The sequence below is a fragment of the Cryptosporidium ryanae genome (genome assembly GCF_009792415.1).
Source record: "Cryptosporidium ryanae isolate 45019 chromosome Unknown contig_19, whole genome shotgun sequence".
NCBI lineage: Eukaryota > Apicomplexa > Conoidasida > Eucoccidiorida > Cryptosporidiidae > Cryptosporidium > Cryptosporidium ryanae.
The window spans coordinates 245,675-270,501 of record NW_027125564.1 but is presented as its reverse complement, the minus strand read 5'-3'; the positions used below and the strand labels follow the sequence as shown (position 1 = coordinate 270,501).

General features: G+C 34.2%; 6 protein-coding genes across 6 annotated transcripts; 1 reads left to right on the top strand and 5 right to left on the bottom strand.

The window, feature by feature from the left end:
* Positions 1-258: 258 nt before the first annotated feature.
* Positions 259-1,470, bottom strand: FG386_001045 (zfwd1 protein; the record flags this gene model as incomplete). Its single annotated transcript, XM_067340308.1, has 1 exon — positions 259-1,470. One exon carries the CDS (start codon positions 1,468-1,470, stop codon positions 259-261), a length of 1,212 nt encoding a protein of 403 aa, XP_067196196.1.
* Positions 1,471-1,935: 465 nt separating this feature from the next.
* On the bottom strand, positions 1,936-8,271 carry FG386_001044 (uncharacterized protein; the record flags this gene model as incomplete). The annotated part of the gene is made up of 1 exon (XM_067340307.1): positions 1,936-8,271. The coding sequence occupies one exon, from the start codon at positions 8,269-8,271 to the stop codon at positions 1,936-1,938; it is 6,336 nt and encodes a 2,111-aa protein (XP_067196195.1).
* Positions 8,272-9,419: 1,148 nt separating this feature from the next.
* Positions 9,420-9,950, bottom strand: FG386_001043 (uncharacterized protein; the record flags this gene model as incomplete). Its single annotated transcript, XM_067340306.1, has 1 exon — positions 9,420-9,950. One exon carries the CDS (start codon positions 9,948-9,950, stop codon positions 9,420-9,422), a length of 531 nt encoding a protein of 176 aa, XP_067196194.1.
* Positions 9,951-10,825: 875 nt separating this feature from the next.
* Positions 10,826-18,883, top strand: FG386_001042 (uncharacterized protein; the record flags this gene model as incomplete). The annotated part of the gene is made up of 1 exon (XM_067340305.1): positions 10,826-18,883. The coding sequence occupies one exon, from the start codon at positions 10,826-10,828 to the stop codon at positions 18,881-18,883; it is 8,058 nt and encodes a 2,685-aa protein (XP_067196193.1).
* Positions 18,884-19,915: 1,032 nt separating this feature from the next.
* Positions 19,916-20,632, bottom strand: FG386_001041 (uncharacterized protein; the record flags this gene model as incomplete). Its single annotated transcript, XM_067340304.1, has 1 exon — positions 19,916-20,632. The coding sequence occupies one exon, from the start codon at positions 20,630-20,632 to the stop codon at positions 19,916-19,918; it is 717 nt and encodes a 238-aa protein (XP_067196192.1).
* Positions 20,633-21,536: 904 nt separating this feature from the next.
* FG386_001040 (serine/threonine protein phosphatase) lies at positions 21,537-24,435 on the bottom strand (the record flags this gene model as incomplete). The annotated part of the gene is made up of 3 exons (XM_067340303.1): positions 21,537-23,890; positions 23,960-24,148; positions 24,354-24,435. The coding sequence occupies 3 exons, from the start codon at positions 24,433-24,435 to the stop codon at positions 21,537-21,539; spliced, it is 2,625 nt and encodes an 874-aa protein (XP_067196191.1).
* Between the last annotated feature and the right edge of the window lie 392 nt (positions 24,436-24,827).

Genomic DNA, 24,827 nt, shown 5'->3' with positions numbered 1-24,827 from the left:
CGGCATGTGGATGTCATTGAAAATAAACAAAATACTGAATCATTACCTTCATTGTTTAGAAGAAAATTATAACAATAGCTATTCGTTATTCTAAATCTAAACTAGGAAAAAATAATATAGAAAAATAAAAAAGATAAAGTTATAACATTACTATTTAATTAATCTTTTAATAATTAGAAATAAAACTTTAAAATGTAATACTAAATTTATTAATACTATTTTATGAAACTTATTTTCGTTTTGAACGCAATATTTATATCACATATTTCTAGGTAGACACCATTGATAAAAATTTAAAGCACCGTCCCAATGTGCAGTTAAAATAATTCCAGGAGAACCACCTAAATTGGATACAAGTCTGACTTCCGATCTCGTATCTGGAGTGTGAAACTCTAGAATACTATCAAATAGTGGCAAAGTTATACATCTTAAATGACCATTATTTTGACCCATTATTAAAATATGCTTACCGTCTGCAGTAGTAGATCCATCCATGCACAAAGTAGGTGATCCAAGTGATTTTCTATAGGTCTCTTCACCTGTAATAGATATTACTCTGATTATTCCCTGCAAACTACATAAAACAAGATGTTTTTCATATTCTAAAACCGACATAATAGGCCCTCCATCGAACATTATTTCCCTTATAATCTGAAGATTAATCAAATCAACTATTTGTAAAATTCCACCTCCGCATATCCATAAATGCGGACATCCTTCTTGTTGAATTGCATTTGCAGAATTTTGATTTAAATTATTTATATTTGGATTTTTGTATGGAAAATATTTAAGACATTTAATGTGTTCTTTAACTTGTATTTGTGCAGAAATCACAAATGTCCCACTAGGCTGGTCAAATTTCCAAAATATAACCTTACCTCCCCAACATGCAGATACCAATATATTGTCTATAATCAATAATTGGTGTATTTCTTGAGTGTGGCCATTTAAATCTGTAAAACTTCCAGTTGGTCTGTGAAAGGCTCTAATTGTTCCATTTATTAATCCACAAAACAAAACATCACCATATATTAAACAACTACAAACTTCCGAATTACAATTAATCGTTGAATCCATTTTTATTGAAAGCTGTGTTGCTCCACTCATATCATTTTGATATTTACTATTGGAATAGTTTCTCCTTTGATTATTTTTATTATCTAAACCTCCTTCCATTAAATCTTTGTCAGCAGGTTTAATAATCCAACGTTTAAGTTGTCCATCACAACCTCCTGTAAATAATTCAAGTTCCCCTGTTGGAAGAGGAGATGTTATTGCACATCTTATACCCCCAAAATGTGCTCTCTTTATTTGAGCAACCTGTCTTAAAACATGTGAATAGTTACAATTAGCACCAAATTTACAATTACCTTGTTGTACGAAATGACGACAAATTTCAGAAACCTTTGTATTATTTGTCTGAGAGGAATTACCCTGGTTCTTTTTTCCTCCCTTCCAACGACCTCTCATAGTAATATATCGCAGCTATAGCTATATATTAAATTACTATAATATTTTTATTGTGCATAAATACTGTATTATTAAAGTAATTTACTCTGTCAGAGAGGTAAACACCGAATATACATATACAGTACTAGATAGAGAGGAAAATAAAAACGATTATGGTGTAACCATTCACCTTGTAATCCGAATACTTCCTATATATTTCATAAAAAAAGAGAATATATATTTATGCTTACTAAAAAATTCTCACTTGTTAAATTTTCGTTTCAGCAGGGAATGGTTTTTAAAAAATCAGAGGTTTCAAAACAATATACTTTAGTTTATGTTCAATTATATATGAAAAGAATCAAAGTATATTTTATAAAAAAAACCTTTCTTTTTTAATTTATATCTAATTATTTACATTTAAACTTTTTTTCCTTTTGATCCTACTGTCTCTTAATTAGTAAGTTTTGGCGGGCCGGTGTTGTTTCATAATACAATTTGTTTTCCAAGTGAAAATGCTCTCTTATTTTGTGTCAAGTCTATTTTTCCAATATATAGATCAGGCAAGTCAACGATTCCGTTCTTTAGTGGGACGACTTTGAACTCAAGACTGATATCTGAGTTAGGCTTCGCTTTAATAATCCCATTTCTTGGACCAATGAACCACCAATTTTTGGTGTTTTCACTACTAACATTATGGTTCCCTGAACTTTCGTCGATCTCAAAGCAATAGCAAAACGTTTCCTCGTCTCTGGACGTGTATTTTAAATTGACTCTTAATATAAACTCTACATCTACTCTGGATTGCGGTGGATAGGTGACTTTTTCCAGATAAATGCAATTTAAATTTTTGTAAATCGAGTCTTTTAGTGCGAACATAGTCTTGTATTTTTCAACGGAAATTTCAAATGGTCCGGATATTGAACTTGAGCTCTCTTTGTCAGAACCTTTGATTGTGCTTAAAACGTATAATAGAGGTTTTGGATTGCTTGAAAGTTGATTTTTAGGTACTATCCAGACGAATTTAAGAGGTTTGAAGTCGCACTCAACCATAATTTCAGCCTTAAATTTGTATTCCACTACTGACATTTTCTCATCAATGAAATAAGATTTAATGCCTTTGCTTCTTTCTGTTGGTATTGCCGTTAAAATACTAAATGAATCAAGATCTTGTGTACTGTTTTGGTAGGCAAATATCAATTTATCAATTATAACGGTGTCGTTGGATCCTGATATCAAAATCTCGAAATAGTAAAATGGGGTGTTCATTTGATATATATTTGGCACTTTTTGAATATTTTGAAGTTTAGTTTGGGGTTCAACCAAAAAATCAAATTTAAGCACCGAAGTTGAATAAATATTTGCGTAATCTAGTAACTTTGAATTTAAATTAACGTTGAAGTGAACCATTTTTAAGGATTCAATTGGAGAAAAAGGGAACTTTAGTGGAAGTTTAAAAACAATTTCTCTTGAAAATTTTGGAATATCTATGGTCTTATCTAAATTCAAATGCATCTTTTCGTTTATTTCATTGCCGTCTATAGATATCAATTTAATTTCTTCCATGTACACCCTAATGTTATCATTGCAAGAAATTAGATCTATTGTCACTTTTAAATCCACATAATTCACCTGAATCCAGTTGTTGTCTATAGTAATCGTAAACATGTACCAGGATTTATCATTCGATTGAGTCATTATGGTATTTGAATCAATTATTTTTTTGGAATCGACTAGGTTAAAATAGTTCAATTCTGAATCCTCGTTTCTGCTTTTTTTAAGAGGTTTTACCCCTAAACTAACAAGTTCAGTCAACTTTTTTAAGTCAAATGCATATAGTGTTGTCCATTTTTTAAGTGGATTCCAAGAGTTGTCTTTGTTATACTCATTTTCGTCATTAACTAAAAATGAAAGCCTGTTTAACAATGAGAATTCACTGCATTCTTGCATATTGTTTTCGTATCTTTCAAACTCAAAGGTTACTTTTGAAAGTATATGTGGCGAGGGAAGAGTTCCCAGTGGTATTACCCATAAAAAGTTTATTGGCAAATTCTGCCCTTTACCGGGTATGTTTGAAAAACCTATTGAATTTATTGTGAATTTAGAACATTCATGTCCGTCATATAAAATGTCAATTTCTATTCTGTTTATCCCTGGTTTAAATGTAACGTAGTTGTCATTTGTAATTATTTTGTCGTTATTATTCACGTTTTCCAAAGGTATCCAATCACAATTATTTACTCTCAGCCAAATAGAGTTAAATTTAACGGAATTCTCAAGTCCAATATAAACTAACACGCAACATTTTATTGGGATGCCTGGAACACTTGATTTCACTATCCACGTATTTGAAGGTGGAACGGAACAGGATGCACCGTTATTCTCGCTCATTTCTAAAGTTGAATTGGAGATAGAGGGATGGGATTTTCTGTGAGAGTTGGATCTTGCTGCCTCGGTTACCACCCAATTCGAAGGTCCAGGAGTAGGAACCGTTATAACCTTAGATGGAGAAGACGTTTCACCCACTTTCTGTGCTATGTCAATCACAGATGAACTTTGGATTTTTGTCTTCAAATAATCGTCTTTGCTGCTATTTTTCATGTATTTATTACTATGCTCGTCGCTTATGCCTTCTGTTGTTTGATTTTTCTCTAACAAACTCTCGTTTGTAAACGAATTTGTCTTATTTTTGTTTTTGGAACTGTTTCCATAGTAGTTCCCCCCCCATTTGAACCCGGAAACTATTTCCCACATCCACTGTTTTGGAGACCCATCCTTTTTTCTAAGTCCGAGATGCTCAGATTCAGAATTAGACAAAGAGTAAGAACGCTCGTGCTTAGAACTTTTTTTATGAAACCAACTGTTGTAGCCGTTGTTAATACCGATATTAATGTGATTTGATGATTTTGATACTGACTTTGAGTCGTTCAAATTGTTGTTTTTAGAAATATCGGCCTCGTCTTTCGCTTCTTCTTGTTCTATCTTGTGAATTTCACCGTTTATAGCATCCGATACATTTAAGCTGTCGGAACAAGAATAGATTGCATTTTTAACACAAACACCGCTTTCAATGTCAATGCCACACGAGTAAATATTACTGCTGCTATTATCGAGTATGCCATCATTTACATAGTTAACATTAAACACCCCAAATTCAGCCTCTTTGTTCTTAACCGTCCTGCTGGAAATGCATTCATTGTCATCGTACTCGTATATAATTTTTGATTTTTGTCTTGAAGATCCAAGTGGACTTTGAAGAGGTGACAAAATATACGGGGACTTGAGAAACAATCTTCCGCTCGGCCTTAAAATTTCGTGAAATACATAAAAGTAACCCTGTATAGATTTAAGCGGATCTAGTAATCCACAACATGGGAGCGCTCTGTTGGGTAGTCTAAATAGTCTTCCACCTCCAAGCAATGACGTTAATATTTGTCTTTCAACTACTTTAAGTGTTGCTCCTTTGCTTGCTTTGATTTTTGTTTCCTTCTTAAAGCTGTCTTGAGCAACTCCGTTGTCATAAAAAAAAGTAGAGGACGCAGATTCGATGTTTTTTTGTGTAATTCTTGTTTTAAATTTGTATATAGGTGGCGTTTTTATTTCTTTGTCCTTTTCGCTATTTGAACCTGAATTTTTGTTTTCTGGAACAAATATATAGGCCCAGATATTTGGATGGGCCGGAAACTCCCACTGCAGATGATCCTTATAGTTCTCACTAATTACATTTGAATTATCTAAACATTTCTTAACGTATGTTTCCAGCAAATTGTATTCACCTTCATCATTATCACTACATTCAAGATCATGCTCACTCTTGTTTTTTGTTTTGTTGAAAACATTATTGTAGTTTAAATTACTCAGTACTTTGCCTTCCTTTTTTTTAATTTGGTTTAAAAAAAGTCGAATCCCTATTTCCGCCTGTAGTATATAGGGGTCATTAAAGTACACGTAGCTCCTTGATATTGGATTATTTCTTTTAATTAAAAACTTTAAAAGCATTTTTTGCGTAATGTTGTTCAAGTTAGTCCACTGAAAAGGAACAGGTAACAGTATTGTAGTGAAATCCAACCATATTCTTGAGAATCTATAGCAAAAACTTATATCGGACAGTATTGAGTTCTTTTTCTCAAAAGTTGCTATTGAAAGATAATTATCGTCATTTACGATTTTAATCATCCAATAAACAAATTCCTTGTTTTCAAAAAGCACTCCCCACGCCAAAGATATAGCAGACTTAACGAACCCAAGAGATATATAGTCCATACCAGTTACCCCCGTTATCTCGCATAACATTCTGTATGCCTTAAAAGGACTAAATAACGAGTTACTCAGCTCCTTTAAGTCGTAATTTTTGCTGTTATTGTAGTCGTCATTTAAATATAAGTTGTACTTGTTTTCCTTTCTTTTGTCAAAGCATACAAGAAATGACTCAATTACCGACTGTTTTTGTGAATAAGAAAGAGTTTGATTGTTCCAAATGTTTTTGGATATTATTTGAGTAATCACAGACAAATGCTTGGCTGCGATATGCAGTACTGAATAGTTATTGTCGCCTTTTTTATTTAGATTTGACAGTGAGGACAAATATGACAAGGAGTATTGAGAAATTGAAGATGCCGAGTTAACTTTAATGAATGAGTAGTGGCTTTTGGCGTGGTTGTGAGAGGAATTACTCGAGCTGGAATTAAAATTTCTTTCTTTAATTTCTTCAGAATTAAACTTGTCTTTTTCAATATCGGCTTCAGTTTTCCCAAATTCGCTTGTATTGCAAAGATTGTTAAGCAGAATGGAGGATATGCACTGAGTTGCCCATTTAGTAAGAGCAATCTGAACCTCCATTGGAGTTACATTTGTGTCTGGAGGAAGCTTTGGGGCCGACGGGTTATGTTTTAGAACGTTGTAGGACTCTGATTCGCCTAAAAACCGCATTAATTTGGGAAGAAGTGATGATATTAAGGATATTTTAAAATTGTATAGTGGAGAATATGTAGACTGATAAGAAGAGTGATTTGAAATTTGTTTATTGTTTGCACCGTTTTCAAAAAACCTATTTGAATCAGCTTCTAAACTTTGCATTAAGGAGAAAACCGTAATTACAAGTCTGAAAATCCAAAAATGGGACGTTATTTTGAATTTGTAGTCCTCTATTTTGTTAACTATTTCCTTTAAAAATTTTTTGATAAACAGGTCAAGTCTGTTACTTATTTTTTGAAATTCCCCCATAGACAAAAAAATAATAAGTTTTCTCGAAAACACCAGTTGTATTATGTCAAAGTATGTTGACTTCAAACCAAGTTTAAGAGCAAAAAGTCTAAGTGGAAGAATGAGAGTGTCTCTTTGAATAAGAGCAGAGTTATCAACATTGTGGGTTCTGCAATCTCCAATGCAACAGTCAGAAGCAAGTATAAGGGGGTCTTTTAGTTCTATGAGTTCTGCGAATCCAAGTGACTTGTTTTTGAGTTCAATAATAAAGTTATCAGACTTTACCTTGAAGTCTTCAAGAATTTGTTCATATATTAACAACGCTTCGTTTTTAAGACCTATTTTAAATAGTATAAGAGCCAGAAGATCTGCGGTATTTATGATGTCAAGAATCCATTGGTACCAAATATCTGATATTTGTAATTTTCTGCATTTTGTATTCCCAAAACTACTTACAGGTGAGTGAATTCCAGAATGCAAATGTTGTGGTGACGGAGGTGAAGGAGAATACAAAATTGAGTCAATATCGTTGTTTTTGTTGAATATACGATTATCAGAGTCGTTTGAGGCGTTGGTATTGTTATAAATGTCAACTTTATTTTCAGGAGAGACCGGAATAGTCTCGTTATTATTATCAACAAAAGTCTCGCTTTCTCGACTTTCAGTACTGTTTCTTTCAGAAGAAAGTCTAATTTTTAAAGAATGAAATGGTTTAGGGCCGTCATTCCTTAGTGATAAGGCAAAATCTATCACTCCTTTGATTCTAGAATTAATTGTCGGTCCAAGTTGTTCAACTACTTTTGAGGTAACTTGTTTAATCTGACTCATCAATAATGTATCACATGCATCATATTGTTGATTTATACTGGAAAGCCATATGCACTTCTCCTTGACTGAGTGTCCGAAAAGTCTATATAACTCATTCTTCAACTTCTCAAAGTTTTTCTTAGAGTGTCTTTCTGTTTCTTGAGTTCTGCTTACAGATATGCCCAGTATAATGACATCCATTTCACTAAATTCATGCGAAATCTCACAAAGCTTCAGTATTTCGCAATATTCGTTTTTTTCTAGAGAAACAGAATTTACACATGGTGAATTATCAAAATTACATATAATCACATTTACCAGTGGTATCCCAAAAATCTTTTCGTGCTTTAAAAGAGTCTCGCGTGATATTTTATTCAAATCAAAAGGAATATCCATTTTTTCATTGTTCCCTAATTCAGTGTTTTTACCTCTCAGTATTTCCAAATTAATTTGATTTATTATTGCTCTGGCCTCCAAATAACTTATTTCTAATTCAATATTTCCATTATTTATTGTGTCCTCGATAGACAATATTAATGAGTCGTATATCTTATCTGCCAACTCATCATCAAAATTCAAATATTCATTTTCCTCGTACTCCTTTCTTCCGTAAGTTGATTTTGATGTTGTATATAGTTGAAACCAACCATTGTTTGAAATTATTGTATTGTTGTCACTCACAGGTATTGACAAGTCCTTTTCATTATATTTTCCTTCAGTTCTCAATTCTTTTTTTAATGATGCTGAATTCACTTCCCTCCAATATGCTTTATATATTCCTATCTTTAAGTTAGGTACATCTAAATAATCCATTTCGTTAATTTTATTTTTTCTTATAATTTGTATTATGTCCTTTATTATTTTCCATATGCTCTAAAAATCCAAGTCTTAGCTGTATATATCTCACTAAAAATTTGACGTTAGTTAAATTTCATTTCCAATAATATATATCTAGTTAAACAGAGAAAGAATAAAGAGTGTATCTCAGTTGTTTTCACAAAACAAGTAGATTTTGCGTTCTTACGTGAAGTTATATATTCAAAAATCAATTAAAGTATTATTTATTTCATTAATGTTACTCCTTTTATAGGTACCGAACTTATATTTATATTATAAATTTAAATTTTTTTACTAGTTTTATTTGTCTATTGTTTGTTCACACAGCTATTTTTACGAGATAGATTATCAGTATACCAAATGAATTTTCATCAAGTATAACTAAAAATATGGTTATATTTGCACTTAAATTTATTCATTAAAACAATACTTATTTTGTTGTTTTCAATATTTTCATATTATATAGTTTTTTTTTAAAATTGCTTTATTCACCAGGTCTCTAGGTATTATATTATTTACGTTTGGTACTAAAGGCACACAAAGCCATTTACTCCACTTACCGCCTAAAGTAATGTGCAGATTATGGACCATTTGTATGAGAAAGTACTTATAAACAAGACTATTTCTGTATTTTTGTTTGATTAGAGACAAATTGTTGTATTAAAGCGTGAAGGGATCTTAGTTTAACTGTAACATATGGAGCAAACAAAAGCATACAGCAGATAGAACGCTTTACGCCTAATATTTTTAGATAGAAAATAGTTGTTACTAGATTTAGATTCAAAAGATTTTCCTCTATATTTGAATTTAGTTCTAGAGATTTATGTAGGTATTCTTTTTGGAGCGTGATAAAACACCATCCCACATGTTGTTTTCCTATTTAAATCAGTAACGGATAATTTTCAAAAATCTAAATTTACATCTCTATTTGCTTTCTCTATTTATTCAATACTTTTCTAACACATATTTGTAGAGTTTTAGGTCTGTTGAATAAGCTTATTTATGAGCGATATAGATAATTAAAAGTAATGTAATTGATAGATAAGAGGAATTAAGGAGTGAGTAAATCCAGATAGATAGTGAAATTAACGTTTTAATAAAAAAGTCAAGCTGAAATAGTAACTTTAACAACATCCAGGATAGCTTTTTGTTGGTTTTGATGTGTTCAAAGGTGATAAACTACCGCTTGGGAAAGATGTACACATAATTCCTTGGGAAGGAACGAATCCGTAACTAGTATATGTACCACTTGCCGTAGGACTTGCTGCGAGGTTATGCGAAGAATATGCTCCAAGCAATGTTGGTGACAACATTGTAGCTGGAACAGCAATATATGAAGTGCTCTGATTTCCATACAAGTATTGGAATTGGTTATTACCTGGACACTCAATAATATATTGAGCAGGGGAAGAATATGCAGTACTCGGCACGGTTTGTTGCTGATTTGGAGAGTTGTAATTGGATGATGGTTTGAAAGTAACAGGAATTGCTCCAATGGAACTTGCTTGAGGAGTTGTAGAGCCAGAAGTTGATTCAAGTCTATTTATGGAACTATGCGATGAATTTTTTGGATACATTGTCTTTTTTCCAGAGGGTACGCCCATAGATAGTATTTCTGGTACATCAATTCCTCTTGTAATACTTTCCAATGTCATCTTTCTAGCCTTTCAATTTATATGATTGGGGTCAAATGGATTTATTTATTATTTAAGCTGGTATCAATATGCAAGAAATTAAATTTTACAATGTACTATTTATCATATTATATATATCAGAGTATAGTAAATTGCTTTATGCGCCTTTAAATTAATGGATCTAGACTAAAATTCGAGATAATATGGAAAAAGTAATATGAGCCAACTTTATATAGACAAGGTCTCCTTCTTCTCTCGCAATTATAAACACGATTTTATTTTAATTAACAAATTTATCAAGGTTTAGTTATTGAATGTAATACTCGAATACAAAACTTAAAAATGTAAATTAAGTTACAGTAAGAGTGAGAAACTATAATAAGGATAAACACAAATGGCGACCCATCATGATTTTATACTGTAAGATTAACGTATTACTAATTAAATAAAACAAAACTTTCAGAAATAATGAACCCCTTTTTTTAAATTTTAAAATAACTAAAATTAATTTCAATTATTATGTATGTAGATGCACATTAATAATGCTGTAGATGGTAAAAAACCAGCTCCAAAAAACACTAATCTTAAAGAACATTCTTGTAAACACTGTTGTTTGTTCCATACAACTTTTCACTTTGTTTAAATAATTAGTTCAAGCTCACTATTTTAAGGAAACCAATATCGACACGAAATTGGCGCTTTTACATGCACAATGGTGGCGCATGCAATGAAGTAATCCACTTGTGCATTATAATCAAGCAAAAACATAAAATAGGTAAAATTTTGAGAGAAAAAAAATAATAGCGATAAAAAAGGAACTTAATTAAATAAATGTTAAATATAACTTATACGAAATTGCAAATACATTTTAACATCGATACATAAAATAATAAAAGATGAGTATAAGTAGATCAGAATTTGACGATTTGAGCACAAGCTCAGCATCTATGCTTATAGTTACGATGGGAAATATGAAATTGTACTCGAGATTGCTTAGAATAATGCCCGAATCGTTTAAGATAGCTATATGCGTTGGTTTGAAACATGAGCCAATAAAAGAAGTGGCAATGTTACCAAAAAGAAGAGTATTTGCGACACTGAGTAGGAAATATAGTGGAACAGACAAAGAAATAACGCAATTGGATCACAGAATTCAGCAAGATTTTGGTATACCAATACCAATTTGTCTTGATAATAAATCAACAACAGTTCGTGTTGTCATATTTTTAGTTACAAATGATAAATCAATGATTCCTGTTTGCAGATCATTGATAAGATTGTCTAGTACGAGAGATCCAACAACTTCAATGAAATGGTTTCCATTAGTAAAGTACAATGGATTTAAAGGAATAGAATGTGGTGGATCATCTGACGAGTTTGAGACAGCAGAGGAAAATATTGATGCTAAATATAAAAAACACTATATAGTGGGTTCAATTCAAATATTAACAAGAAGGGTCCTCCAGGATAGAATAGGAGAACCAGACATGATTGATATTCTTGGTTTTGTAGTTGATGCAAAAGAAACAAAAAGTGAAAAAGCAATAGCTGAACAATACGATGATACAACATCAGATTATGAGTATTCTGATAAGGATCTTTCATCAAAAGAAAATAACAGTAATGTCACAGAGGACGATATTTTTAATGGCAAGTACAGCTCAAGAATAAAAGGCTGTTATCTGGAATCAACATGTGAATCTTTGGGAGATAAGATACCATTTCCTTTTATTAAATTTAAAGATATAATAGGTAAATATCCTATATTAAAAAATCTATTTCACTTTATACCTCAGTATAACCAGAAGATAAATGGTCACATGATAAGATTAATGAAAAAGAATAGAGAAGGAAAAATAGTTTTGTTAGGTGATGATTTTTTTTCAAAATACAGAAGTGGAATATCGGTAGATATAAAAATACCTACTAAAATAGACTTTATAATCAATGATTCATTGGATTGGCAAACATGGCTTTCTAAATCCATGGATGTGGCTGTTATGCAAAGTGTAGAGGCATATCACAAATCTACAGTATCACCTGGTACGGGAAAGTACAAGGCAGGTAGATATGATATGAACAAAAAGTCAAAAGAAAATTATGTTGGAAATAAGCTGGCATTATATAAATTTGATTATTTCATGAAGGCAATGGAATCCAATATGGATTTATTGCTATTAAATACAATATTTGGAGCTGCAGCAACAGAATTTGCTCGCGATATAATAGATGATATAATATTTTCTGGGAGAAATCAGACAAAAAAGTTTAATCCATACAAGAATTTATTTATAATATGGAAATACATAATTAAAAGGGGGTATCAGGAACTTGGATTTGATTGTAATAATAATGATAACAATGAGAGTGATATAGATTCTACAACATTTGAAAATAAGGTAGGGGAAGAAAGAATAGATACGACAAATGCGAAGGATTCATCTGATGAAGAGTATAATATAAAAATATTACAAAAAAATTATCTTAAATTGGAGAACGACTTTGACGAATTCTCGGAAATAGCAAAATTTGATGAAAGCGTCATGGAAAACTGTATAAATGTAAATGAAATGCCAAATAATTCACTATTAAATAACGATACAATACCACTTTACAACTCATTAAAAAGAAGAATAGTGGATTCTATAGAAAGAGAAAAATTAAAACCACTACCACCAGATCATCCTATATCAAGTTTAAGATTGTTTAAAAGAGATTTGGTTTTTGTTTATAACAAAACGATAGGTAGGGGATTAATTGGTATACTTGTATTAGGTGACGAAGAGACTTCGTCAGAGGAGGCATCTAAGATATATACAAGGGAAATATCAGCTCACATGGCAATAAACGAAGCAATATTACGTACAAAAGTAAAAAAAGCGATAAGAATATATAATTCAATTCCAAAAGGCAAGATAAATAGAAGAAATATAATGAATACACATCTAAATTCATTAGAATGTAGTGGTTCAAATCCAGTCTCTAAAAAAGTTGTAACAGCAGATGAATTGACAAAAATATTATTGAAAGGTATATCAAAGTATTCAAATTTACATGAGGATATATTTCATCCAGCAATATCATTGACAGCAATCAATCCAACATTAATTACATGTGTAGATTATTCAGGATTTAGAATGGTAGTACGTCCATTGCCAGTAACTCCATTAAATATATGTGATTGGCCTTTGCCAATTCAAAGTGCAGAAAGAAGTGAAATATATAATATAGAAAAGTGTTTAAATATAAGTAACATATTGCATCCAACAATATTGTTATCAAAAGTAAAGCATTTGCCAATATTATTGGAATATTCACTAGGTTTATATAATTTTTATATGTTTCATCACACATATAATATATTTCCAAAAGATCCATGGGTATCTGATATTAAGGGTGAAAGAGTGAATTGGGGTAATTCATCTACAGATGATTATTATTATAATTATAATAGAAATTTAGTTATGAAAAATTTGAGTAGAAACAAACATTGTACATTGAGACCATTACTTATAAAACAAAATGGTGCAGTACAGGATATGCTTAAACATCAAAATAATCAAGAAAATACAATAAGGAGATTGCGTTACACATCTCAAGATTTACTATACCTATGGAAGAAGGAATTGAGTCCAACTGGCTTTTGTTTATTATGTAGTTCAGATATTCAACTTAGAGTTTTTGGATTTTTAAACGTCAGAAGAGATCTAACAAATTTGGAAACGGTAGAATTAGATGTAATGAGTAAAAACACAGAAACTACAGGAAATGGTTTAATAAAAATAAAGGATAGCACTTATTGTAGTTTATGTGGTAAATCAATAAGATTAAAAGAATCTTATGATGAATTAGATTTAAAAATAAATAAAAGAACTGAGCTAATATCATATATAGGTAACAAAATACCATATCCATCTTTAGGTAATTTAGATGATGGTCCTGGAATAAAAATGAACAGAACAAAACTATTGACATCATATATGAATACAACAAGTGAATACTTTTCAGAATGGGGACTTAGTGAGGGTGATATATATAGGAGAGATGAGATAGTATGGGAAAGAAAACCGGGTTTATATTGTTTGCCGAGGACATGTATAAGAGGTGGAGGAAATTTGTTGGGAACAGGACTTGATACAATAAAATATTTGTTATCACAGGGAAAGTTTGTATTGACAGACTACGATCTAAATGTAAAAGTAAATAATACATCATATTTCAACAGAGAGTCAAAAATTAAAATAATAAATGGTATAGATGTTTTTGATGAATCTAAAAGACAGGATACGATAAAATTATTTTTTGATGATACAAATGTAGGACAAGAGATAATATTGTTATCGAATTCTCTTCATACAAATTGGCTGGCAATAATATTACATCAATTGGAGAGCATACCTGTATTTACACCATATGATTCAATAACACTAGAATGCTTTTTGCACTCAAGAGGCGTAAATTGTAATTTAATGGGCAGAATGTTAAATTATACAAGATCTCCATGGTTAAAGCAATTGTTATCTGTGGAAATAGTCAGCAGAACCATTAAAAGTTTGATACCAAGAATAATAAAAACATTATATTTACCAGGAGCCATATCGGTATTAAAGGAAGAGAAGGGTAATTATGGTAAATATTGTCCGTGTCACTTATCTAGTCCAAGTATAACAATGCTACATACAGTGTTTAAACAATATATAACGTCAATAGAAAGAAGGAAATCTGATGACTTTCGTGGTAAAAATCATAAGTATGACTCAAATTCAAGAATAATGTCTTCTAAGATTATTAATTCAGATTTAGTTGCAGATCAGGATAAATTGATAAATGGAGAATTATTAAACAGTAAAGAAAAAATTCCATCTCATAGTACTTCTTTATCAATACAATCACCAATATATTGGAATGAGATATTTAGCTTATTAAATGAGAACAAGTGGGAAGTATTAAATATTTATAATATAGACTTATCAGAAATATCAAAAATTTTAATAGATTGGGCATCTAAATATTACAATATAGATGATGATATAGGGGTATCAATGTGGAATAATAATAACAATCGCAAAAATATTAATGAAGATGACTGTTTATTGTCTGAATTATTAGGGAATATGAACAAGTTGACATTTCCATATTGGGTATTAGAAGCATTATTTGATATAAACAAAAAGAGTTTAATGGGTATAAAAAGGCATAAGTTTCAACAAATAACTATAATTCAAATAGTACTAACAAACATATTCAATTTAATATTAGGTGATTCTCCAGAATCGCAATTATTTTGGACAAAATGCATATCAAAGTTATGTTCAGTAGAATTTACAATAGCTGAAAATAGTATTTCTAAAAACAAGATACCTATAGGGGCGTTATATACGAGTTTACAACATCACACAGGAATAAAATTTTACATGGATATAAAGAAATTAAAGGATAGTTTATTGAAAGATCCGTCTTTTCCGATTAAATATGATGATTTTAATATGATACTACCTAAAACAAAAAGAAATACCGAACAATATTATTCAGAAAGCTTGCCTATTTGGGGAATGTTAGAAACACCTGAATTAATAAGATTACCAAGGTACAATAACTTTTCATTAGTTTCAACACCAACAATATCACAAAAACTGATAGCAATAAGTATAAAATTATCAGCATCTTATTTTACTAATGTACAATTATTATTTGATTATTTGACACACACTGAATTATTTAAAGGATCTGAAAGGCATTTAGTTAGGCAAGACTGGTTAGTACAAGAATCATGGTTAGAGTTACTTGGTTATTTATCATATTTAGAAAATGACAAATTATGTTTATCTATGTTAGAAAAAGTACTAAATTTATATCCACAAGATAACGTATCATCAATACAAATGAGATTATTACAGATGTGGTCATTTTCAAGAATAAGAAATGTAGAGCTAACAAAAAACATTAAGAGTAGATATAATGATATATTAGGTGGGAATATAGTAAATAATAAAAATAATAATATTTTATGTATATCAGAAAAATCTATACCACATGAAGTAAGTGTATCAACATTAATTTTTGAAATAATAGAGTTACATTGGTCAGTAATACACCCTATAATAATAGATGTATATGCAACAACATCACTAATACATTATATAAGAGGTAACTGGAAATCTTGCGAGGAGATATTGGAAAAAGCGATAACAAAATGTTTGGTATTAAGTAATCGCTTTGAGAATGAGAACGATATAATAAGACACTTTAATAAGTTAATATCAAATAGTTGGAATAAGAATTGGGAATACGAGAATAAAGAAATGGACTCGAAAAATTCACTAAAAAAAAGAGTAATGAATAGCAGTATAAAATATTTGTTAAATTATAGTGGTGGTGATATTGGAAACAAATCAGTTGATTATGTAATGGAGGATTATATATATGATAAGATATACAATTCGCAGACACAATATATACCAAAATTGCTGGACTTGATAGATAATCCATATCCAAATAAGATACCAAGGTCACCACCAAAATTAAGAATAGCATGGTTACTTAAACAACTAGGTAATGTGAGGTTAATACACGCATTAGAAAATTATAATATGAATAAGTTATCGAGTGAAAAAACTACATTATTTTTACTGGATGATCCTGTGGAAACATTATTAGAATTATCATGTATGTCAACACAATATTCATTGGATATATTTGATTATTATTTAGGTTCATCTTCATTAGAAACAGCAAGTTGTTGTTTTGAATTGGCATATGGATTAATATTATTGGATGAAATAATAAAAAATGAGAAGAGTCAAATACTGTTAAAAAGGTCAAAGGAGCTATTGTTGGCATCATTTGATGTAAATAGTGCATTATTAATGTCATCACATAATGTATGCATAAATAATTTAATACAATTAGCATTAGTATATGAGAAAAGTAACTTGTTTCATCAATCATTAGTAACATGGGAGGTAGTACTTGAACAATTATCAATAAAGTGTAGAAGTTTTGATGACGATGATTACAGATTAAATTGTGAATTTAGTTTAACGGGTTGGTTTGTACCAAATAAATATTTTTATTCACCAGTAGATTTATGGAAGAATGAAAAAATCAGTAATGTAAATAATTATGAGAATGTTGATGGTAATGAAAATTATAAAAAAAACAAAATAATAGATGAATATATAAAAATAAATGATTATGAAATTAAAGAAAAAAATTATTCTGGTATTGAAGAAAAAAAATCTGGAATAATATTATCCTCAAGTTACTTGTCAATAGATTCATCACAGTGGAATATAAGAAATTCACTAATATTATTATCTAAAACAAAGGAAAGAATATTTTATTTGTTTATAAACAAATGTAACGGCAATAAATACCATAAAAGATTATTTAGACTGTTTCTATTAGCATCTTACTTGAAAAGAGGGGACAAATTGGTGAATTTAAAGGACTGGGAACCTATATTATCACTAAACAACGAGATAGACACTAAAACAGGTAATGATTTAGAAAAAGAAAAAACTTTATCAGGACTGTTATTTAGTGTAATATATGAAACAAATTCCTGGTTATATGAAACGGAAGAAACAAATTTAGCAGTATCTTCATTTATAGAAGATCATCCAACCAAAATAAATAAAGATAGACTATTTACAGGTGACGGTTATTCAGGTCCATTATCAGTGTTAAATATTAAATCAAAAATGAATGAAAGTCAAAACAGATATATGTTCAATGATAATATAATACATCAAAAATCAAATAATGAAAACGGTTCAATAGATAACAATAATAGTTATTACTATTTAAGTATGTCAGGAGTAGGTAAAATAGGAGTTAGTAATTCAGATCTTTACAATAAAAAGTGGATTTACGATTCTAAAGGTAGTAATTATGTTAATAACATTAACAAAAATAACCAAATTTATGAAAAAAGCGAATATAATAAAAACAATGAAGGTGACATTACTAGTTGTAAAAGTAAAAAAAACACAAAAAAAGAGAATTTGAAAAATATGGGAATAAATTTAATAATGAAAAATACTAGGTCAAATTCAAGCGAAATAATAACAAAAATAAGGGATAGTTGTGAGAACAATATTAACTATAATTTAACATTTATAGATAGTTTTTTTATTGATTTAATATCTGAAGCAGAAAACGATATAAAAATAATATGGAGAATAATAAAAGAACAAACTCAAATGTATAAAAAATTAAAAATTAATCAAAGACTATTAATCAATAAGTTGAATTCTAACGCACAGTATGAGAAAAGGATAAATAGGCTATCAAAACTAAAAATAAATGAGATATTAAACGATGATAGTTTAAAAAAAATAGATATGAATGATGTTGATGTTGAAAAGAGTGTGTTAACTAGGGATATAAACGAGTCACCAGATATATCAAATATATCAGAAATAAATACATCAATATCAAATCCAATATATAGGGGTACATTGATTGCAACGATATGTGAATCTAAAAATTTGCTTTCAAAAATAATGGTAAATAATTCTAAAAAATCAACATTCGAAGATGAATTTGAACAAATAGGTAGCGATTCACTTGTAATTTATAATTCAATATTGAAAAAGGAAACTGTTATAGATGATAGTATTAATAATGATACAAGTGCAGGTGGTCCAACAGCTGTTAAAAATAAATTAGGAGCTAGCAAAAGTGAAAGAACTAGTAGTGCTAAAGCAGATCAGGAGATAAGTGAAAAAACAAAAAAAATAGCAGGTATGAAGTTAAATTTAGAGAATGCATTCTTCAGGGAAGATATTGAGGTAGATAACAGTGAAGATTATACAAAATCATCGCCATTGAGTTATAGAAGCAATGCGCTGGATGTGCTTGTGTCAATAATATACAATGTATCAGACTTTAAAGATTATTTTAACAACTGGAAAGAAAATGGGAGTCACATTAACTATAGTGGTAATTAATTAATTTAAAAGGTAAAATTTATTTATAGAAAACAACGAGTTTAAATACAGTGCAATAATTTAATTTACGCAGTGATTTGTTTACTATTTATTGCACCATACGGTTATAATTTCAATGGTATGAATTAAATGAACAAAAATTTTTATATTTTCTTAAATCTTTTTGGGTTGCTATTAATATTACAATCATTGCTTTCATTTTTAGAAGCACCATTGAATTCACGTCTGTTGTTTGCATCATAATTATAATTAGAACAATTTGTTTCGGAAGAGAGTGGCATTTTAATTAAATCATTATTGTTATATGAATGTTGGTGATCAAAGTTGCAGTCATTTACATTGTGGTTTATCGTTTTTTTGGCATTTTGAATTACATTTTTCTCAGTTTTAATGCTGTTGCTATTATTGATATTACTGAAAAGTAAATTATCTTCCAAGCTAAACTTGGGTTCGTTTCTTTTAGGTAAATTTGGTGCATTGTCGCTCAAATAACTGTATTTGCCGACATTATACTCATTTTCTGTAAAGTTTCTGTGATAGTTACTCTCGTCTTTAAGAGAATTAGATTCATTATTTTGGTCATAGTATTCGTCGTATTTATCTTTAAATTGAAAGGATCTTTTTTTGCAGTTATCCTCGAAAGAAATGGTCTCACGATTGTCTGATAAACAAACAGAGGGGAGGTCTTCATTAACGTCACAAGCAGATTTTTCACCATCAAGTGAGGAGTTTAATTCACTTTCATCCAAAATCGATTTAAAAGTGCATATATCGTTAATGCCGTTGCCATTGTTGTTTCTGTAATTGTTTGGAACACCGTCACTGCCGATATTTAGGTCAAAGTCAAAATAGCTGTCTTCGTTAGTGTCGCAGCTAAATTGTTCACTGGAATAAAAGTTACCACAGTTGTTTTGATTATTTCTGTTTTCTATATTAACATTGATAGGTATTGACACGCAAACAAGCTGAAATAAACAGGTTAGTTAGTGTTTATAGTTTAAACAGGGCTTGAAAATGTTGAGTTAGGCAGAACTAACTTACCTTGTCTAAAGCATATAAAAAACTTTTTGTGTTAGTGTAGCAGTCTGGATAGCAAAGTAATTCGCATATTCTTTGTATAGTAGGAGGAAATTCGGTGTGTTTATCAACGGCTTCAACGATAACTTTTATAAAATTATCGAGTATAGACAATTTGCAGTCTGTACAAGATCTAGATTCAAATATAACGGTTTCTGTATTCTCCAAATCATAACCCCCTTTCTTGGTGTCACAAGTAAATGTATTATGACTACTGCAAAAATACGGGATGTAGTCGACACCGTCAAAACAAGTTCCGTTTTTACCGTATTTTAAGTACATCATTTTGCTCGTTTTGCGTATTTTATTCTTCAATTTCGACTTGATGTTATCGTCCCATAACAATAAAGGCAATTTCTTCAAACTTCTGTATTTGTCAAAAGGAGCTCCGCTTTTGGCCACTTCAATAAGCAATTCATCATTCTCGTCGTCACTAACCTCATCTAAATGCAAGTGATAGCCACACTCGTTGTCAATCTGGTTATCTTGTTTTGTCTTCAGGTCGCGTTCTCGACAGTCACGACTATTTGTGCTTTCCTGATTGTTGGCACTCACGTCACATTTTTCCTCCTCAAGTTCAGCTATTAAAGTCGAATTCTCCTCTTTATTTGAGTCAACAATCTCAGCGTCTCCGTGCTCCTTTGAAACTTGTATTTCAATTTCATTTTTCATTATTTAGTACTTCATCCACTTTAGCTCTTTGCTTGCAAAAACACTATATTAACTCCATGTATGTGTATATAAAGAATCGTAAAGTACGTCTTTTCATATATTTGCTAAACCTTACTTTCAGTAGTACCAACAGTTATCTTTCCAATAAAAAGTACTTCAACCCTTAAACTTTTCATTTAAAGGTAACATCAAACACGCTAAAGTAATTTATATTATTTATGTAGGTACCGTTAAGCCATATGTACTTTCATTTATTGCTCTTAACTCCGCGAAAGCACGGATTAAAGGAAAAACGGAACTCAAGTCCCAAATGGCAGGTCTGGTCTGTCCGCGCACTTTACTTAATACTTCTCCGGAGTTAAAGTCACCTCGAATGTGCTCATATACACGCGAACACGCGTGTCGTACGAAATCCGTATGTTCGCATATGCAGATCCAGTATCGGGAAGGCGGAGCCAAGGCAGAGACGAAGTCAGGGTCCGCTACACGCGATTCAAAGAAAACAACAGACGCTATTTCCGTCGGTTCCTTTAATTTACAAATTTTCACTTCAAGGCCTGTTTTGATCTTTTCTAATCCTCGCGCTTCCCGCGCAAATGAAGTTTATACCGGCCGCCGGCACATGCAACGGACTGAAGCAAAAAAAGGCTGCTATGTATGGGAGAATAGTTAAATTAGAAAAGCTAAGGTCTAAACAAGTGGGGAGCGCGCAGACAGGCGACTGGCGGACGTAGAGACGGTCTGTGCTCTGGACAAATTTCCAGATCGAACGCGTGACACGCACCTCCGCCTCTAGGTGCCTCGCCGCACACCGCAGCACAATCTGAGATGGCCGTTGGAGTTGCCCGCGATCAAACAAAAGACGGAAGCGAGAGCTCCGCGGCGCCCTGACGGCGCGCGCGGCTCAGTCGTACTCGTACTTGGCGCCGTCAAAGTAGGCGGTGGACCTGGGGGGCGTGGGCGGCCTTTGCGACAGTATTTCCTGGTCCCAGCAGTTGGCCAACGCCATCTTTGGATCCTTGAAGGAGGAGGAGGGCAGCAGTATCTTCGGGACGACGGTGAGGTCCCTTTTGATGAACAACAGCGCGCCGGCATTCTGGTGCTTCCCGCAGTAGTCGGTCGCCGAGAAGAGAGTGATTAGTTTCCCGCCCGCGAATCTCTCAAAGCCGTCCTGCACGCACTCGTGTGCCCTTATGATTAAATCAAGGTTGTTTTCGCACAAGAACTGTATAACTCTGTCGGGGCCGAACTTGACGATGAAGCCACACCCGTCAGGGTCCCTGGTGTCGTTCGGCACGATGCCCTCCAGCGAGTCGTTGTCGGTCGGGTCGGACCACAACAGATCCAATATTCTCTGCTCGTATTCGTTCTGAGGCGTCTGCGACGGCCTTAGCGGCCTTTGTATTTCGTTTATTTGCTCAACCTTGTGTATGGAGCCACCAATCCCACCGTGGATGCACAGGATCCTGTCCTCTATTGTCGCGCCCACGGGTAGGTACTCAAACACGCGGTTGAACCAATTCCAGCAGGACTCCGGATCGTCCGTGTCCTCTCTGAGTCTTCTCCTGCACTCGTCCTTGAAGCCGTACAGGGAGTTGACCACAGGATCCTCGTGGTTTCCTCTAATTAGGTGCACTTGTTTGGGGAAGCGAATTTTCAACGCGAACAGCAAACAAATGGTCTCCAGACTGTGGCTCCCTCTGTCCACGTAGTCACCCAAGAACAAGTAGTCCGTTGAGTCAATGTCCCCCTTTGCGTCAAAGGCGTCCTCCAATTCTTCGGTTACGGGTGCCCTGTAGCTGTGAAACAACCTCATCAGGTCGTAGTACTGGCCGTGTATGTCGCCATACACCTTGATCGGGGTTCTCAGCCTCAGTACCATGTCCTCCTGCTTCACTATGCTGTACGTCATCTCGCACAGCTGCACTACCTCGGGCCACGTTAGCGAGAATGTTTCCAGGTAGTTAAACCTGGCCGACAACTCAACGGGCGTTATCGTGGGGTGCAGAAACAGCTTCAGGCACTTCTCCACAATCCCCGTGCCCCTGGTACCCGTCGGGGCCGGGGTTAGCATCCACGGCGAGTCAGCCAATCCCCGCTTCGCGGCGGCCTTGTCTATCTTCTTGCCCTCCTCCCCAAGTTGGTCTATCGAGACTTTTTGAACCAACGAGGAAAAGTCGCTGCCCTGCGAGTCCACTGTGATGTGGACTCTGGAGCTCACCTTAGTGACGGGCGGACTCAGCCCTATCAGACCCGCCGTCGTTTTGCACTCCATCCTGGGCACGTATTTCTTGGGGTCTCTCCTCAGCTGCACGTTCGCCCTGGCTATGGCTCTCTCCACGTTAGTGAGGGGTATTTCATTTATTTTTCTAGCGTCGCCCTCGCCGCTGTCCTCGCGAGTCTCGCTGCCAGGCCTCAATTTGCCGTCCGACGGACGCTCCCCCTCGTCTGCAGTGGGGCTGAACTCCGTGCCACTCCCTCCTACAGTGTTTACGGGAACGCCAATCAGGCTTTTCCTCCTTATGTTCCTTTCCTTCTCGCTGTAAAAGTTCGGCTCGGCCGAGCAGTCTATGGACAATAGGTCCACCGTCGGCTGCGTTTGCGTTTTGTGGTCAAAGCCAGCGAAGCTGAACAACGTTGACTTAATTGACCACGCGGAGTGCCGAAATCTTTCTATGCTCGGCAGGTCCCTCCATTCGCAGTTTTCCGTGTCATACAGCATGCTGGGCAACGCCTTAGAGACGTCGTCCCCCCTTCCCCCTAACGCCAGCATCTTGGGGCCAACGAACAGCACGACGTGCTGGAACCTCTGCGCAGGGGGCCCTCCTTTCCTGCACGGCGCCTCTATCCAGTCCCACCTTCCGTCTCTGTGCTGCCTCAGTCCCCACGTGTCCCTCAAACACTTGGAGTCGCTCGCTCTTCCGCCATGCACAACTGTCATCCCGGACGCCGGGCCCTCGGCGCACAGGGCGGCGCTGTGGTACACTCTCGGACACGGAACCCTGTCGTCTTTGTCAAATAGCACCTGCGTCCACACAAAAGGACTCTCCTCTACGTTCATAAACCACACGTCGTTCAGCGTTCTTTGGCCGTCATTGCCGCCGAACACTATCAAATTGGGCTTGCTGTACACCATTGTGTGGCCGTACCTCCTTCCTGGTGTTCTGCCTCCGCATATCGGCACGCTCATCCAGCCGTAGTGCGGGTCTTTTCTCAAATCGAGCAAGTACAGTTCGTCGCTGCTCAAGCTTCCTCCGCCTAAAAACGGAATTCAATTCGTTTTCGAATCACAGTTTGGGTTCCCTTATGTCTAAGTCACAAACGCACCTGTAGCGCCTCCGTAAATAACCAGCTGCATCAAGTCCACGCACGCCGACGCGTGCGCTGCTCTCGCGCTGGGCGGATTGTCTGCCGTTATCTTCTTCCACTGAAATCCTGCAGAAAAGTCCAAAATGTACGTGTCTGCCGTAATCGTGTATCTTCCGCCGTCGCCTATCGCTCCGCCGAACAGGACAACTGCGTATCGTAGATCCGATCCAAGAGTGAAACAGCAGGCAATTTAGGTCGAATTAGTGGCAACTTAACTCAACGGAGCGCCTGTGCTTGCTACGCCACGCCACGCAACCGGCCTCTCCCGGTCCCTAGCGGAGCAATGCGCCTTCCTCCGGAGAGGGGAGGGGAGGGGAGGGCAGGGCATGCGCACAGGTGCTGCAAAACCTACCTTTTGAATTGCCCACGAAAGTGGTGGAATGTCCGAACCTAGCCGTGGGGACTTCCCCGAACATTTGTTCTTTTTGAGCCATCTTGTCTCAACTTGTGTCCAAGCAAGCGCTCGCTCCCGAGTCGCACATGTGCCTGCACTAGCTATTTATGCGTATGTGACTGCTCCTGTCTGTCGCAGCCAAGCCGTCGGCCTCGCAACTACGGCCAGTGAACGACGGCAAACTGCGCTCTCTCTCCTTGTGGCCTCTTTTTGTGCCCATCATACACACAACGCCTCCTTTTGAAAGGGTCCGTATTTGTAGATCCCCCACCGGCCACGTGCTCGCAGACGCTGCCGTCCCCGTCCTCAAACTGCCTCCAGATACCGAGGCCGTACTTGCGGACTCGACCCTATGAACGTAATGATCAACACTTTTCGTGCGTGCGTGCGGTCGCTCTATCACTACACACGAAAACCCTAACTGAGTGGTTG